The following is a 15,477-nucleotide window of genomic DNA, read 5'->3' on the forward strand; positions in this document are numbered from 1 at the left end:
GATTTGAAATTCTGAAAACATAAGACTATACATGATTGAAGTATGGATTTGGTAAAGCATTAATAATTAAGTACATGTAAGGAAAGGGTTAGCCTGTGTTGGGGATTGAATATTTTCTACCATAAAAGACATGTTCACTTCCCAGTCCCTGTTATTCTGTGGGTGTGAACCCCTTTCTAAATAGGACCTTTGAAGATGTTATTAGTTATGGTGCACCCAGCTGAAAGACAGTGGGTTTTAATCCAACATGGCTGAAGTCCTTATAAACAAAGAAAAGCCAGGGTTAGGACTTGGGAGCTGGAAAGCAACAATGTAACCCACATGGTAAAGAAGATGCCTCCAATGTGCATTGTCATGTGACAGAAAAACCAAGAACCAGAGATCACCAGCTTCTAGCCCCTAAATGCTACAGTCTTCAGTGGAAAAATCATTGCCTTGCTGATATCTCCGTTTTGGACTCCTTCAAATCTGTGAACCAATAACTTCCCATTGTTTAAGCCAACCCACTGTAAGGTATTTGTTTTAGCAGCTGGGAAACAAAAACATCCTGATAGTGTATCAGAACAATTTAAGACATAAGCAATTTACCTTGAAATTAGTGTAACAAATCCACTAAATCAGTATTTCCAAAAACTTCCTTCATGGTAATTATCTCCAGTTTGAAGCTGTAAGAATCATTTGTTAAAAATGCAGATTCCACAATTTGTCATGCTGCCTCATTCATAGCTTCTGACATCTAAGAGGATTCTCATCTCCCAAACTACCTGTCACCATGGCCCAGGGATTTCCAGCCCTCACCCTAGAACAGAAGGAGCTCTCTGAAATCACCCAATGCATTGTTGCAGATGGAAAGAGGGTCCTGGCTGCAGATGAGTCAATAGGCACCATAGGAAAATGCCTGCAGAGGAGCAAGGTGGAGAACACAGAAAAGAACCACCAGCAGTTCCGAGAAATGCTCTTTACAGTGGGCAATTTCATCAACCAGAGCATTGGACGTGTGATGCTTTTCCACAAGACTCTTTACCAGAAGGGAGAGCTGAAAGCCAGAGAAAGCTGTTCAGAAACATCCTCAAGGAAAAGGAGATCATAGTGGGAAGCAAGTAAGACCAAGGAACTGCTCCTCTTGCAGGCACAAAAAAAGAAACCACCATTCAAGTGCTCGACGACGAAGGACAGTGCTGACTTTGGGAAGTGGCAAGCTGTGCTGAGGATTGCACAGTGTCCATCCAACCTTCCTATCCAGGAGACCCTGGGCTGCTACCAGCATTTGCCAACAAAATGGATTGGTACCCATTTATGAACCAATAGTGCCAATATGTTACTGAGAAGGTCCTGTCTGCTGTCTGCTGTCCGTGAATAACCATCATATTTACCTTGAGAGCACCATGCCAAAGCCCATCATGGTAACTGGTAGGCAAGCCTATATCAGCTAGTATACTCCAGAACAAGTGGCTATGGCCACCATCACAGCTCTCCACCTCACCATTCCTGCTGCTGTTCCTGGCATCTGTTTTTTCCCTGGCAGCATGAGTGATGAGGATGCCATGCTCAACTTCAACGCTATCAACGTTTGCCCCCTACCAAGACCCTGAAAACGAAGTTTCTCTTATGGATGGGCCCTGTTGGCCAGTGCAGTTGACACCTGAAATGGCAAGACTGCAAACAAGAAGGTAACCCAGGAAGCTTTTATGAAGAGGGCTGTGGCTAACTGCCAGGTCCTTAAAAGACAGTATGTCCCCAAGGACTTTTCTGGTGCAGCCTCCATCCAGGGGTTCTTCACTGCCAGCTACACCTCCTAGGACCATTGGTGGGCCAGCATTTCTCTAGCTCCTCTGGCTGTCTTATCAGAAGCTGAAAAGGAGGGACCTTTAGACTGACCCTGGAAAGTAGACAAAACTAGATGGAACAACTGAAAACAAATTAACTGTTAAATTCATAAACACAAGGGAAAAAAATAAATTAGTATACGAGGATCTGACAATTTCCACAAAATGGTGGTGTTGCAATACTTCCAGTTCCCCACTCCCCTGAAGTCAGTCACCCGAAGAATATATTTTAAAATGAAACCTGCCCTCCATCCAAATCACAGCCACTGAATGAAACACCTTGAAAGCAAAGTACAGAGAAGTTCATCTTATTAAACAATCTTAGCAGTAGTAGGTTATGAAGGAGACAAATGCAGCATAAACAGAAATAAAATATTCTATAGACCTGCAAAAAAAACACACAAAAAAATTATTCATATTCCTAGGCTGCATCCCATAATCTTGGATTCAGAATTCCCAGAGAAGAGCACTGGGTTAGTTATTTTATAAACATTCTGGTCATTCATTCATACGGGTAGAAGGGAAATAATTGCCTGACATTCTTAGAACCAGCTATGGTGTCTAATGAAATGCGTGTTCTTGGACCCCAACACAAATCATAGCCGTATCTCAAAGTGGGCCCCCCAAATTTACTTTTTTAGCAAACTCTTCCAAAAATTTTTAAGTGAAGTTTGAGAACCATTGATCTCTTTAACAGCATGCGTTATGTAGGATCAAAAGTTGGACTTATTATGAGAAACTGAATGAATGCAAGAAATGTTTATTAAAATGAAATATTTCTTTTTCTTGAGTAGGTTATATATTCCCCGTAATATTCAGTCAAGTTATCTAGTAATTTTTCCATAGTTTATTGAGAAACTTTAAAACTATTTATATTGGTTTATATGACTTGTAAACTATTAAAGAAAATAAATAAAATCGTGTGACTAAACTCTAGATAAATTCCATTTTACATATATTTTCAAATACTAGCCAAGTTCCTCCACAGAATACTCAGATATAGAAATATTTTAGCATTATGCTTGTTTTCTAAACTTTTCTATTTGATTTTTATCTCAAATTGAGAATTATATTTATAGTCCATTTATGCATTTCCAAAACAAGCTTTAAAAAAATTCCTGTTTCATTTTTTCTTAATTCTATACCCATATTTTTTGCCTTTATATTTCTTCAGACATTTTACATTTTGCTGTGTTTCAATCTTTTATTATTTTTACTCATCATTTTAAATTTTCATGGTTTAGTACTTTTCTCTTTTGAACTTATTTTGTATTTTTAGTCATAAAAATTAGAACTATTTTGTATATGTTTGTTGTTTCTTGCTTCATTTATTAGTGAAAGGTCTAGAAACTTCTTTTTGTAATTTTGAATGCAAAGGATATTTACTTACACTGAAATGGAAGGCTTTGAACATTTTAAAATTTGCTTTTTTTATCCACTTGTTTTGTTTTTTTTTTTACTTAGAGTACCTGTTATTTTTACTCCTACATTAATCAGAATTATGTGTTGGGAAGCTGTGACTAGATAACTATTTCTTTCAATAACGGAAAGGAAAGGTCTGTCAAATTCTTTAGATAACTAATGAGCACCAGTGGAAGTAGATTCATCTGCTCGGAACTTTGTGACATTCCTTAATCTTTTAGCATATTTATAATATAAGGATATAAGGTATCTATGTTATAAAATCTGCTGGTGAAATGCAGAAGCCCTTTCTATATGGTTCTGATATCATTTGGTGGATGGACTCTGAGCACTGTTGATCATTCTAACATCAGAAAAACACTACTAATAAAAATAAAGTATAACAAATTATTGTTGCACTTTAATATCTGCATTCCATATAATGAATGACTCCTCATAAAATAAAATATAGTCAGCAATGTGGCATATGTAAAATGAGCAAGGTGAGATACACCTACAAGTTTAAAGTCTAGAAGGAGTAACAAGAAGTAAACACTTTTATCCATAAAGTAAAGTGGAAAATCATGGAAGTCTTAAGAAAAATAATTTAGAAACTAATTTGGGAAAAAGGAAAAGGAAACATTTTGAAACATCAGGGAAGGCTTCATGCAAAAAGGTGTCATTGGGCAAAACTGTAAAGGATGGGTGGGACTTGGGCCCTGGAATTGGTGGCAGCAGAGATTTTCTAGGCAAATGGGACTGAGTGAGAAAAGGCATGGAAAAATATAGAGCTCAGTTTAACCAAGGTACTTGTTGATTTAGGAGAAGTAGCAATGAATGAAGCTAATTCATAGATACCTTACTTGTGGGGAGAGAATGGCACATGCATTGCTCAATAAATAGCACTTATATTTAAGTACTGAGCACTTACTGAGCTTTCACTGTATACCAGGCATATAGATAAACACTTTCCACACCTTATACAATGTAATCCTCTCACTGATAATTTGGAATAGGTGTTAAGCACTGTTCCATTTCACAGATAAGGAAAAGGCTTAGAGCAGGATTTCTTAATCTTTTTTGTTCCACGGACCCTATTGCAAGTCAGGGGAAAATCAGGGACCCCTTCTCAGAATGTAGCAGCAGATGATTTTATGACACTCAACTAGTATCGGGCCTAACTACTGTCATTTCAAAGTATGGACTAGTGTAAGTGATTTTCAGCATATGCAACAACTGTAATGTGATTTGAAATGAATACTACTGTAATTTATTGCATACATTCATAAGTGAAGGAAATACTAAATTTCAGTTAGAGGTCCAAGAAAATAAAGATAATAAGTTGATTTTTTTCAATTCAAGTCACAGATTCTCTGAAATCTTTCCATGAACCCTTGGTTGAAAATCCTTGGTTTAAAGAATTGAAATGACTGGGCGCCACTGAGTGACCTCCCTGTCCCCAACAGTCAGCCGCACTTACTGCCTTAGGATGTTAGCGTGATTGCAGAGCACAGGAAACTGAAAATGGAAGGTGGGATCACTGATAGGAGACTACAATATTTTAAATGCCCGAGAAAAAGACAATGAGGGCCTACCTAAAGTGGTGGCAAATTGATAGCGGAAAAATAGGCATTTTTATCTCTTTAGATCACCCTTAAGAAAGTGGGGGCCTATTCCCTCAATCTAAATTAAGGTCTCCTACGATATCTATTATAACAAGCTCTAGAAATTTTTTTGTACCATATATTACAAGTTGTAATTACCATTCATGTGACTGTTTAATCTCTCTCCCTTGCTAAGCAGTAGGGTCCAAGTTTGCAGGGCCACGCTTGTTAAGCTCAGTGCTGTATCCTTTTTGTCTATTAAAGTTCTTAGGATAAATATTTACTGAATTAAAGAATGAATGGTGAATAAATGAATGTGGAATGCAAAATGACTTCAAAAACTCAGAGTTATTATGGATAATTGTGTGGATGGGGTCAGGGTAGTGAGGAAAATAGGAAACAGAAAAACAGTTTCTGGGACTGTATACTGAATAAATTTTAAAAAGCAAGAAACAGGAACTAACTAACTAGCTAAAATTAAAAAACAAAACAAAACAGAACAAAAAACAAAAAAAAACATGATTTTCTCTTAAAAAGTTATATTCCACAGTATTTACCAGTAAGCTAAACTAGTTCAACAGACTTTATTTTCAGTCCCACGCTCTTTCTGATATTCAGTTTGTTCTTCCTGAGAATACATTTTTTTCATTTTATATAACTGCAGTAAACTAATGGATCTACTTTTCTCCTTTGTGCATTTAATTGATAATATTTTAAAAAGATTGGCCAAGATTACACCCATTATAAATGGTATCTTACGTAACCAATGGCCATATGTATCTTATAACCTTTTAGTTATTTGTTCATTTCTACTTTTTTTTTTCAAAATTAAATTTATAGAAGACTCCTTAATTTGGGGGAGGGGTAAAAAGTTAGTTTCCCAAATGTGTGAAGCCAATACTTGGTCACTGTAATTAATGATTAAAAGAAATTGCCTAAACCTCTGCTCTTCATTCACTTTCACAGATGAGTAACACTAATCAAAAATCAAAAATTGTAAATTTTGGAGACTTTAAAAAGAAATTAATAAAATAAAAAGGAATGGCACCAGAAGAATAAAAATAACAGTCTTGTAAATATCTCTATTTTGAAATGAGTTTCTCATTTTTATCAGAAAAAATGAGCCCCATTTTTTAAAAAATCTCTAAACAAAACAATCAGAAAAGGTTTTCTGAGCCAAGCAGAACAATAAGCAAACCAAAAAATCTGAAGATAGGAGTTCTAAATTATGCTGCATATGTTTGACATAGGAATAGTAGCAGAGGAAAGATTGGCCCAAAATTTCCATGACTAAATACTAAGACTGTTATGAATGTTTATTTATCCTGTCTACAAACAAGTAATTAAAATAGCATGATTCTAATTCTAAGAAATTAGGGGAATTTTTGACACCTTTGTTAAATAATATTTCATGTAATTAGTAACATAAAGGAAATCAATTTCTTATCTATCTTTTCCTTTTCTGTCTCTTGATTTACCAGCAATGCCCTATAAAATAGATACTGATTTTCAGTTTGTAAGCAAATAACCCAAGCTTTCAACTAAAAAATTATGCCTTAAAAAATGTGGAGGAGATAACACAATGAAGATAAATATTGGATTTCCATTAAAACAAAAGTTCTTTTCTATTCTTACCAAGAGCTACAGGACTTGTCTACATCCAACAATTTTGAAAAACTTTCCCCAAGGAAAGGAAATATAATAATCTGAAATTCAGGAAATGTCTCAGACAGAAATGAAAAAGGATTTCAATGTTGTGCGGTTGGAGAATTGCTTCTTAGCAACATATAATGTACTTAGAACATAACTGCTTCATAATTTGGTGACCTTTAATAACAATATTAGTAACAATAATAAGAATAATAATGATACCTGAGCTATGAAGAGCACATAACAGTTTTGTTAAAACCAAAAAACAGCAACACAAATTATTTTGTTTTATCCATGCACGCACATTTGCAAAAGAGGCATCCCAAAGCTTCATATTTATTTTTCTAAAATCATGTTAATTTCTTATTTATTTCAGGCATTACTAGAGACTCAAAATTTACTGCGCACTCAGGTTGCAAATTTTACCTTCAACCTTGGATTTTCAGGGAAGTTTTACCATACAGGTAAGAAGGAGCTTTGTGTTCTCAGGCAGCAACATATAAATAGGAGATAGGATTTTAAATATTCTATAAGTAGGAGAAATAGAATGTCCAGACTGATTATGGGGAAAACTTGGACGTATTATATGAGTAGCTAAATCCAAAATCAATGAGCTCATTTAATTTGGCAAATACTGTTAGAATCAAGGGCAGATGAGGAAAAGAACTGACTTTTTCAACTCAGTAAAAGAATCCATAACTACTGTTTAAGTATGACTGTTGAACTTGTCTCTCAGCATGCCTAAGTAGAAAGCATGGAAATGATTAATAAAAAATAATAATAAATATTAACAGTAATAATGAACAGAATTTTCTAATTGTCAGATAGTCAAGGAAATGGATATTTTTGTGTGGATTATTTTCCTTTGCAAAACATTTGGTGATGAGAGAAATTTTATAACCTCAAAGATATTTAATAGACCCTAAGGGTAATCTTGCTTAGCTTACCTCTTACCTTTCATTGCAGGATTCCTTTTTAAAATATTATTGCTAATATGGCCCAGCGTATATTATAAACACCACACACACACACAAAAGGCTTGCTTTTCTCTCCATCTCAGTCACAGTTGAACTTCATTCATTTGCAGTCACTGAATGAATTCTAAAACTATGATTGGTGTTCATGCACGACTCTATGTTCTGGTTTGTGACTTCTTCTTTACCTACCTAAACCTTGAGAATTTGATTTATTATCAGAATGTTAGCATTTTATTGTCTGGCACTAGAACAGAGCAAAAATATGATTAAAAATAGATTGTTTTTAATGACAAAAATAGCTGGGGCCTGAATTAGGGGAATACTTATAGCCTGCTCCCATTTGGGCATCTGGACTGTGAGCTAAATGCTTTGCTTAGGAGCTTGCACTACTGAGATTAGTAGAAACATTTCACAGTATTCTCCATGCATGCATTCAGCTTATTGACTCATTAAAAATATCCCATGCAAAGGTAGTCCTTAATGATCATAAAAGCAGCATGTTTACCCAGAAAGACTTTTCATGTAAAATCTCAGCATGGTTTATTAGAATATTGAAGCACCAGTTTAATTGGCTTTTCCTTAATGATTTTTCTCCTTCTTTGAAGCATGTAAATCTGTTAAAGGTAATAGAAGGAAAATTAGTATTTGGATCAGTTGATAAATCAAATGATTGCATATTTTAAAAGAACTTTTGGCAAAAAGAGTTGTGGATCATCATATCTGTACAGGCAAAGCAATTCCAATTTGCAATTTTGAAAAAAGACATGGTTTTGTAAATCTTTTTCAGGAAATGAGTTCAGGTCTAAGAACCTCTGACTGTGATGTTTTAAAGCAGGTAGCGCAAAGGTGGTATTTTCTAATGCGGGGCGGGGGGGAAATATGAGATTATTCCGAGTTCACACAAATGCTAGTTTTGCTTAAATAGCTGTATATATATGTAAAGTCATTCTTTTGGCTGGACTATATCTGGATAACTGCCTTAGGTTTTATTTACTTTTCATACTCACACCTGTTAAACCTGCCAGACATTTGCAGAGTAAATGTTAATAGCCATTTATAACACTCCCCATTTCTTTTTCCTAATCCTGAGAATGTATACAGGGCACATGTACTAGGAATTGAGCAACATACATGTTAATATAAAAAAATCACAGTTATAGTTGTTGAAGGAAGATTTAAAAAGACATATTTTTAATTCTTACTTAATTTGAACTGATCAAGTCATTATGTTGAAACTAACCTTATAAAAATGAAAGAAACACTCAAATAGAATATGCTATGTTGTAGTGATAGTACATTGTGGAAAATAAACAATATAGAAACTTTTAAAAACTGAAAGTTTAATTTCCTTCACATAAATATGAAAATTTTGCTGAAATTTTTGCTACTTTCTCATTGAAATGCATCCATAAGGTATTTAAAAGGTGCAATCATGCTATATTGAATATGTGTTAATTTACTCAGGGCAATCAAAGTTACTTCCAACGTGCTGTTAAACATTAGTGACATCTACTCTCAGGATGTCATGCCTTACACCTCTTTAGCCACATTCCTTTATGGGAGTTTAAGTATATGGACTAAGGAGAGAAACTCAGGGAAGTGCTTTCTTCACCTCTGCACTTACCTGTGATGCGTAACCATGAGGAGATGGCCTTGTCGCATTGACTGTCTCAATTTTCTCCCAGGATGGGATCTAATTTCAAACGATTGAGGATGCTGATTGATGAGCCTCATTGTTTTGAAGACATTTAATGTCTTCAAATAATGATTGATTCTGCATTTCTTAAACTGCTTCAGTTATTTATATTTCCTATGTATTCTTTCCTGTTCAGATTCTCTGCCCTTCACAAACTAAAAACAATCTCATTCCAACAGAGCATATCACTAAGCCTTCCTTAGAAGTCAGTTACCCACTGGGGCAAATTGAAAGAGGAAGGACATACTGCAGATTAAAAAAAAAAAAAAAAGCATGTATTTTGGAGTGAAATATTTTAGTCTGGAAATGTTTAAAGTTTGATTAGAATTGCAGGAATGAAAGCTTGATTAAAAAATGAATACTTTACAGCTTTAAGATGCCTTCTAGGGATGGAAGACTACATATTTTACATTTCATGAGACAAGATTTCTGGTAACAATCATTGCCTTCCTTTGTACTTAATAATAAATTGAATATACCTCTATCACTAATTAGTTCATGGGTAATATTTGTTAATTGGATAAATTTCAGACTCTACCATAAGAGTTTATTTTACAAAAAATAAACCTTTGTATAAAACTATTAATGTTCAAACATTCTTTCTCTTTTGGTGGTTTTTGTTTGTTTTGGCTTTTGCTATATATACTATTGGTTAAAGGTTGGGTGTGAAAACTAGACCTTTCTGTGTAAAGTCCAGAGCTAATTTATTAGCTATGTGAGCATAAACCGGTCACTTAACCTCTCTGTGCCTCAGAATAATAATAAAATCTATCTCACCTGGAATCATGCCTACTATGTTTTAAGTGCTGACAAAAGTTATTAATGTTTCTTTTACAATTATCTTCGTACAAAGAATCAATATTATCAAAAAAGTGTACTGTTCACATGGCTCTGTTTTCTAATTTTGGAAATGTTGGTAGCTTTTATGCAATTTTAATCACCATGTTTTCTTTTTATTTAGTATAATATTTTAAAACTCCTTAGTCTATACCTACCTGTATGGAGGTATGACAGGTTCATTGCATAAAGAAAATTAAGAAACATCTGCTTGCCATTTAGGAACCACAATATTTTACATATATTGAAAAATTATAAAGCAGACATTTGTACAAAAGAGATGATGTAGACATTGAAATTTTATGTATCTCATTTTAATGTTACAACTGGTTCTTTAAGGAAATTAACCTAGAGTCCAGATCTTACTAAAATTATTCCTGTTTTGGCAAACTTAATTTTTAGAAGCACTCTATTGTCGCATAACACAGATCCACCAGAAAAGAGAACAATGACATAATTTATTCACAAATTTTACTTCTGAATTAAACACTTTTCATTCTCTGGTTATCAGAAAAAGTAAAAGGCCATAATTTTTAAATAAGTACTAAACATTATATTTTAATTAGTAACAATCTGGAGCAACTTAGAAATTAAAGGTTTAAATTGAATATGGATACTTTAATGATCTGTAGTTTGTGTTAAATATGGTCACATATGAACTGCAAATTATATCCTTATACATAATTGAAGCATACATTAAGTATAGCAAAATATGTGTTTTCAGGGAGTCCAAAACTTAATCTTTTCTTTTAGTTGGATTTAAAAACATTTGAAATTCTGCTGTGGTTCCTCAGTATGACTTTGTATCACATTTTTCATTAAGGTATTTCCAGTGTCCTGTGCCTGGCTCATGTGGCTTTGAGTTACATGGCTTGTATAAAATAAGGGAAAGGCTGATAGGAAATTAATCCATAAAGTGAAAAAGGATATTTTAAATATCATTCGCAAGCTTGTGAGGAGGGTTGATAAATTAATACAATCTCTCATATCAAGATTACTTAGATTTTATCATCAGTCATGCATCTGTTTACACATACATTAGTCTGCAAAATTTTCTGGAAAGTGAGTAATTGACCTCCATCCTGGTCAAGTATGCATTATGCTCTTCTTGCCACTTCCAATAACAATCAGTGGAGTTTAAGTGAATGGAAACATTTCTCAAAAATGCTATATTCAAAGCATGTTTCAAAGGATCATTCTAGAGAGGGGAAAGAACTATCAATTCATTCATTGTGAGTGACACAGAGTAACTCTTCATAATCTAAGCCTCAGTCTGCTTAATCAGGGCCACGAAAAACACCTGGTCTGTAGCATAAACACTTCTGACTTAATATCCATTTGAGAGATTGATAAACTATTCTTCATTTAGATTTCAATATTTGAAATCCTTAATATAGTAAAGAAAGCCAATGGACCATGAAGCTGAAGTGCTAATAGTTTTAGCTAATGTGAAAAAAAATTAAGGATTTTATAGTCCACTCATCTTATTTTTATGACTATCACTTTCAAGATTCTTATTTCGTTACTTCTTAAGTAGGAGCAACTCATGGTGCCAAAACCCTAATGAAAAAGGGGTGCTCTTTACATCTATATCCCAAGAAAAATGCATGTATGCAAATGCACACAAAAGTTTACAGACCTGTCAGGGAACATGTGAAGACTCTCAAGTCTGTTGACTTTATGTTAATATAGAATGAATTAAATTATCCGTTTATTCATGACTCTGGGAAGTGACAATTATAGGGTAAATTAAATTTTCCAGTCCCTGATTTAAGAAGTTTATAACCTAGGAACACAATGTTTTAAAGAATTTAAATGTTTTTTTAACTCACAAATTCAAAACCATGACAGGTGTAAACCAGAAGATATTATTTTTAGAAGGAGGAGATCATAATTTTTATTAAGTGCTTATTTCCTACAAGTCACAAAATTATTATTAAATGGTTTAAGATAACAATCTCATTTATTCTTCACCAAGAGCCTTTAAGGTAGATATTTATATCCCCACTTTAAACCAGGAAACTAAATTTTAGAGAAGTTAATTTGCCCAAGATCGCATAGCTTGTTAAGTGGCAGAGCTATGGACTCTAACTCAGGTATACCAAATACATGTTTTAACCATGGTATATACTATCTCCATATCTTTCCTATAGGACAAACAGGATAAACAAAATTCTTAGAAAGACCACCTATATTTATTTCCTTTAATTTAACTAAAGGACATAAAATCAAGTTCCCATCAGCAAATGGGCTCTATTAAATAAGAATAAACCAAACAAATATACTCCATACATTAAGCAAGAATTTATTTTACTTTAGTTACTTAAAAGCCAAATAGAAATCAATTCTTATATTATTGTTTCAAAATTTTTGAGATTAGACTGAATATTGTAAAATTGTGCAAAATCTATGTTTCCATATAGCAAAAATATTCTTGGATAGCTGTAAATATATGACTTTCCTTTGAATAGCTTTTTCACTTGAGGTAGGGCAAATGTTTTTTCTCTGAAGTGGCACGGTTATAAAATGTGTTAAATAGACAACAAGAAACTAGTATTGCTTTAATTTTCTAAGTCAATTTTCAACTATAAAATACGAGATTCATTACTTAATTTTATGAAATATTTGTTCTTAAAATGGGATATGTTTATAACCGTAATGTTAAGATAAAAATGTAAGGATACAATTGTACTTATATAGTAAGAGCCAGGGCTCAACGTAAAAAAAATAGGAAAAAAGATTCAAAAGAAAGATACCACTGGTTAGCGCTGGAAGGTAGCTTTTGTTTGTTGGTGAGGGGTGGGGGGATGGAGGAATTTGCATTTCATTTTTCTTTGCTTTCCACATTTCTACAATAACATATATTATTTTTGTAATCAACCAACATCATTAACTATGTTTTAAGGTTACTTTTAAACTTGTAACAGGACAAATTATGAGAAAAAGTAATGATATCTCTAATCAGTTTTCCCTTGTACAGGCAAAAAAGGGAATGAATTGTCTGATGATAATTTTAAAACAAAAATAAACCATCTAAACTATATCAACTTTTTATGATCACTGTGTGCTAGCAATTCTAAACAATATCAGCGATAAAATACCCCTAAGCTCTAAATAAAACTGTCTGTATTTCAGGCCAGCCACATCCACCCCAACCCAACCCATCTCCAATACCATTGCTTCTCATGTAATTGAGACTATAACCTTAACTTTTCTGATTAAAAGAACACAGAATTGGATCAAGGTATCAGTAGAGTGAAGAATAATAAAAATCCCACAAAAATAAACTTTAAGTTAAATGAAATTTTCAGGTAAGCCATTTTTAACTTCATGTTTTATAGGAACTGAAGAGGAAGATGAAGGAGATGATCTTTTGCTTCGGTCTGTGGATGAGTTCTGGTGGTTTCCTCACATGTGGAGCCACATGCAGCCCCATCTCTTCCATAATGAGTCATCTTTGGTGGAGCAGATGATTCTCAACAAGGAATTTGCGCTGGTGAGTACATTTTATTTCACTGCTGTTCAAACTATGAGTTGTGGTCCATTAGTGGATTGTAAAATCCACTTTGAGGGTTAAATCCAATGGAAATAGAATAGAATAGAAAATACAAGATGGCATCTTGTGTATTAAGGGTATTATTGCTTTGTGATGCTTTATTTCAGTTATGTGTGGGTGTGTATGTATTGGGTCATGATATAAAATGTGTTTTAAAAAATAAGTCATTGTCAAAAAGATACAATCTTCTATTTATTCTTGCACCTATGAAGAGGAAAAACCAGGACTTTCTCTATCATATCCTGGTGCAGCTTAAACTCTCAAAACATTTGTTGAAAGAATGAATGGATGCATATTTGCTGAAAGAATGAATGGATGCATGAGTGAATTGAATCCTCAGTGACTTGAGACCAGTGGTTCTCCAACTTTAGCGTGTATTTCTTTTGCCTAGAAAGTCTTGTAAAGCAGAGGCCTGTGCTGCTGTCCCAGAATTTCTGATTCAGGAGATCTGTAGAAAGCCTGAGAATTTGCTTTTCTGACACGCTTTCCTATGTCGTTGAGGCTGATGGGTCTACACATTGAAAATCACTGATCTAGATCAGAGGTTGGCAAACTAACTAAGGCCCTTGTGCCAAATCTAGTCTGATGCCTGTTCATTTTATTTTATTTTTTATGGTCTGTGTTTTTCAAAAACCATCTAAGTAGTATTTGATGACATATGAAAAGCATATGAAATGAAAATTTCAATGTCCATAAATAAAGATTTATTGGAACACTGCCATACACATTTCTTAATTTATTTCTGTGGATACTCTTACACTCATTAGCAGAGTTGAGTAGTCATGACAAAGACCATATGACCCACAAAAATGAAAATATTTACTATCTGGACCTTTACCGGAAAAGTTTGTCCACCCCTGCTTTAGACATTATTTATGTCATGCATAGCTTTAAAACATAAATGAAAGACTGACGTCTGTTCCCAAGGGAAAGTAATAGATGTACTTAAAGGAAGAGGGGGTAGCAGGTATGGCTCAAGCAGTTGAGAGCCTGCCTCCCACATGGGAGGTCCCAAGTTTGGTTCCTGGTGCTTTGTAAAGAAGGGAAAAAACACTTATGGTTTGCTTGCACTCTGCAATTTCTGGTATGTTTCACTGTTTGAATGCCATGTTAGGAGGCATACACCTAAGGTATAGTGAAGACATGATATTTTATAAAGCTATATCTGGGTTATGTTAATGGTGCACTCCTTTTCCACCTCTCTCAATATCTGGCTCCATGTCAGAGCCTAGCCTCCCCTACTGAAATCTGCACATAGGCTCCCAGGTAGTCCATGTAGAAGCATAACAAAGCAGTTAAGATCATGGACTCGGGTTCCTGAGTGCTCATGTTTGAATCATGGCCTTCCATTCATGGCTGCTTGACCTTAAATATGTTCCTTAACCTCTCCATGTCTCAGTTTCCCTATCTACAAAAATGAGAATAATAGGAATAACTAACTCAGGACTGTTGTGAAGACGCAAAGCGTTTAGAGCAGTACTTGACAGACAGTTGTTAACTAACCATCTTGAAGCAATTATGACCTTTCCAAATAAGGAATAATGTCTTAATTTGCTTGTAACATAGTTCCCTACACCGGTGGCCCAAACAACAGAAACTTATTGGCTCACTGCTCTGGAAACCAGAAGTCTTAAATCGTGTGTCAACAGGACTATATTTCCTCTGAAATCTGCAGGGTTCTGGTGACGGCTTGTTGGCAATCCAGGCATTCTATGCCTGGTAACATAACTCAACCTCTGCCTTTGACACAGGTCTGTCTGTCTTCTCTCTCTGTCTATGCATTTTCAAATTCCCCCTCCCTGTATGGGTACCAAGCATATTGGATTAGGACTCACCTGAATCTATTTTTTCCTCTTTTTAACTGATATTAACATCTGCAAAGATTCTATTTCCAAAAGGATCATATTCAGGAGGCTTGGGACAGAGGGTG

The 15,477-nt window shown here is 34.4% G+C and overlaps 1 protein-coding gene and 1 pseudogene across 2 annotated transcripts in view; both read left to right on the top strand.

The window, feature by feature from the left end:
* Positions 1-15,477, top strand: part of LOC101442209 (N-deacetylase and N-sulfotransferase 4) — a 292,548-nt gene that overhangs the window by 135,568 nt on the left and 141,503 nt on the right. For both annotated transcript variants that reach the window (XM_071215004.1, XM_058293542.2), the window contains exons 3-4: positions 6,858-6,945; positions 13,333-13,487. In XM_071215004.1, coding sequence (XP_071071105.1) covers positions 6,858-6,945; positions 13,333-13,487 — 243 coding nt within the window. The remainder of the gene's footprint in view (positions 1-6,857; positions 6,946-13,332; positions 13,488-15,477) is intronic.
* Positions 773-1,799, top strand: LOC139440148 (fructose-bisphosphate aldolase B pseudogene; annotated as a pseudogene).

Source organism: Dasypus novemcinctus, chromosome 1, assembly GCF_030445035.2.
Source record: "Dasypus novemcinctus isolate mDasNov1 chromosome 1, mDasNov1.1.hap2, whole genome shotgun sequence".
NCBI lineage: Eukaryota > Metazoa > Chordata > Mammalia > Cingulata > Dasypodidae > Dasypus > Dasypus novemcinctus.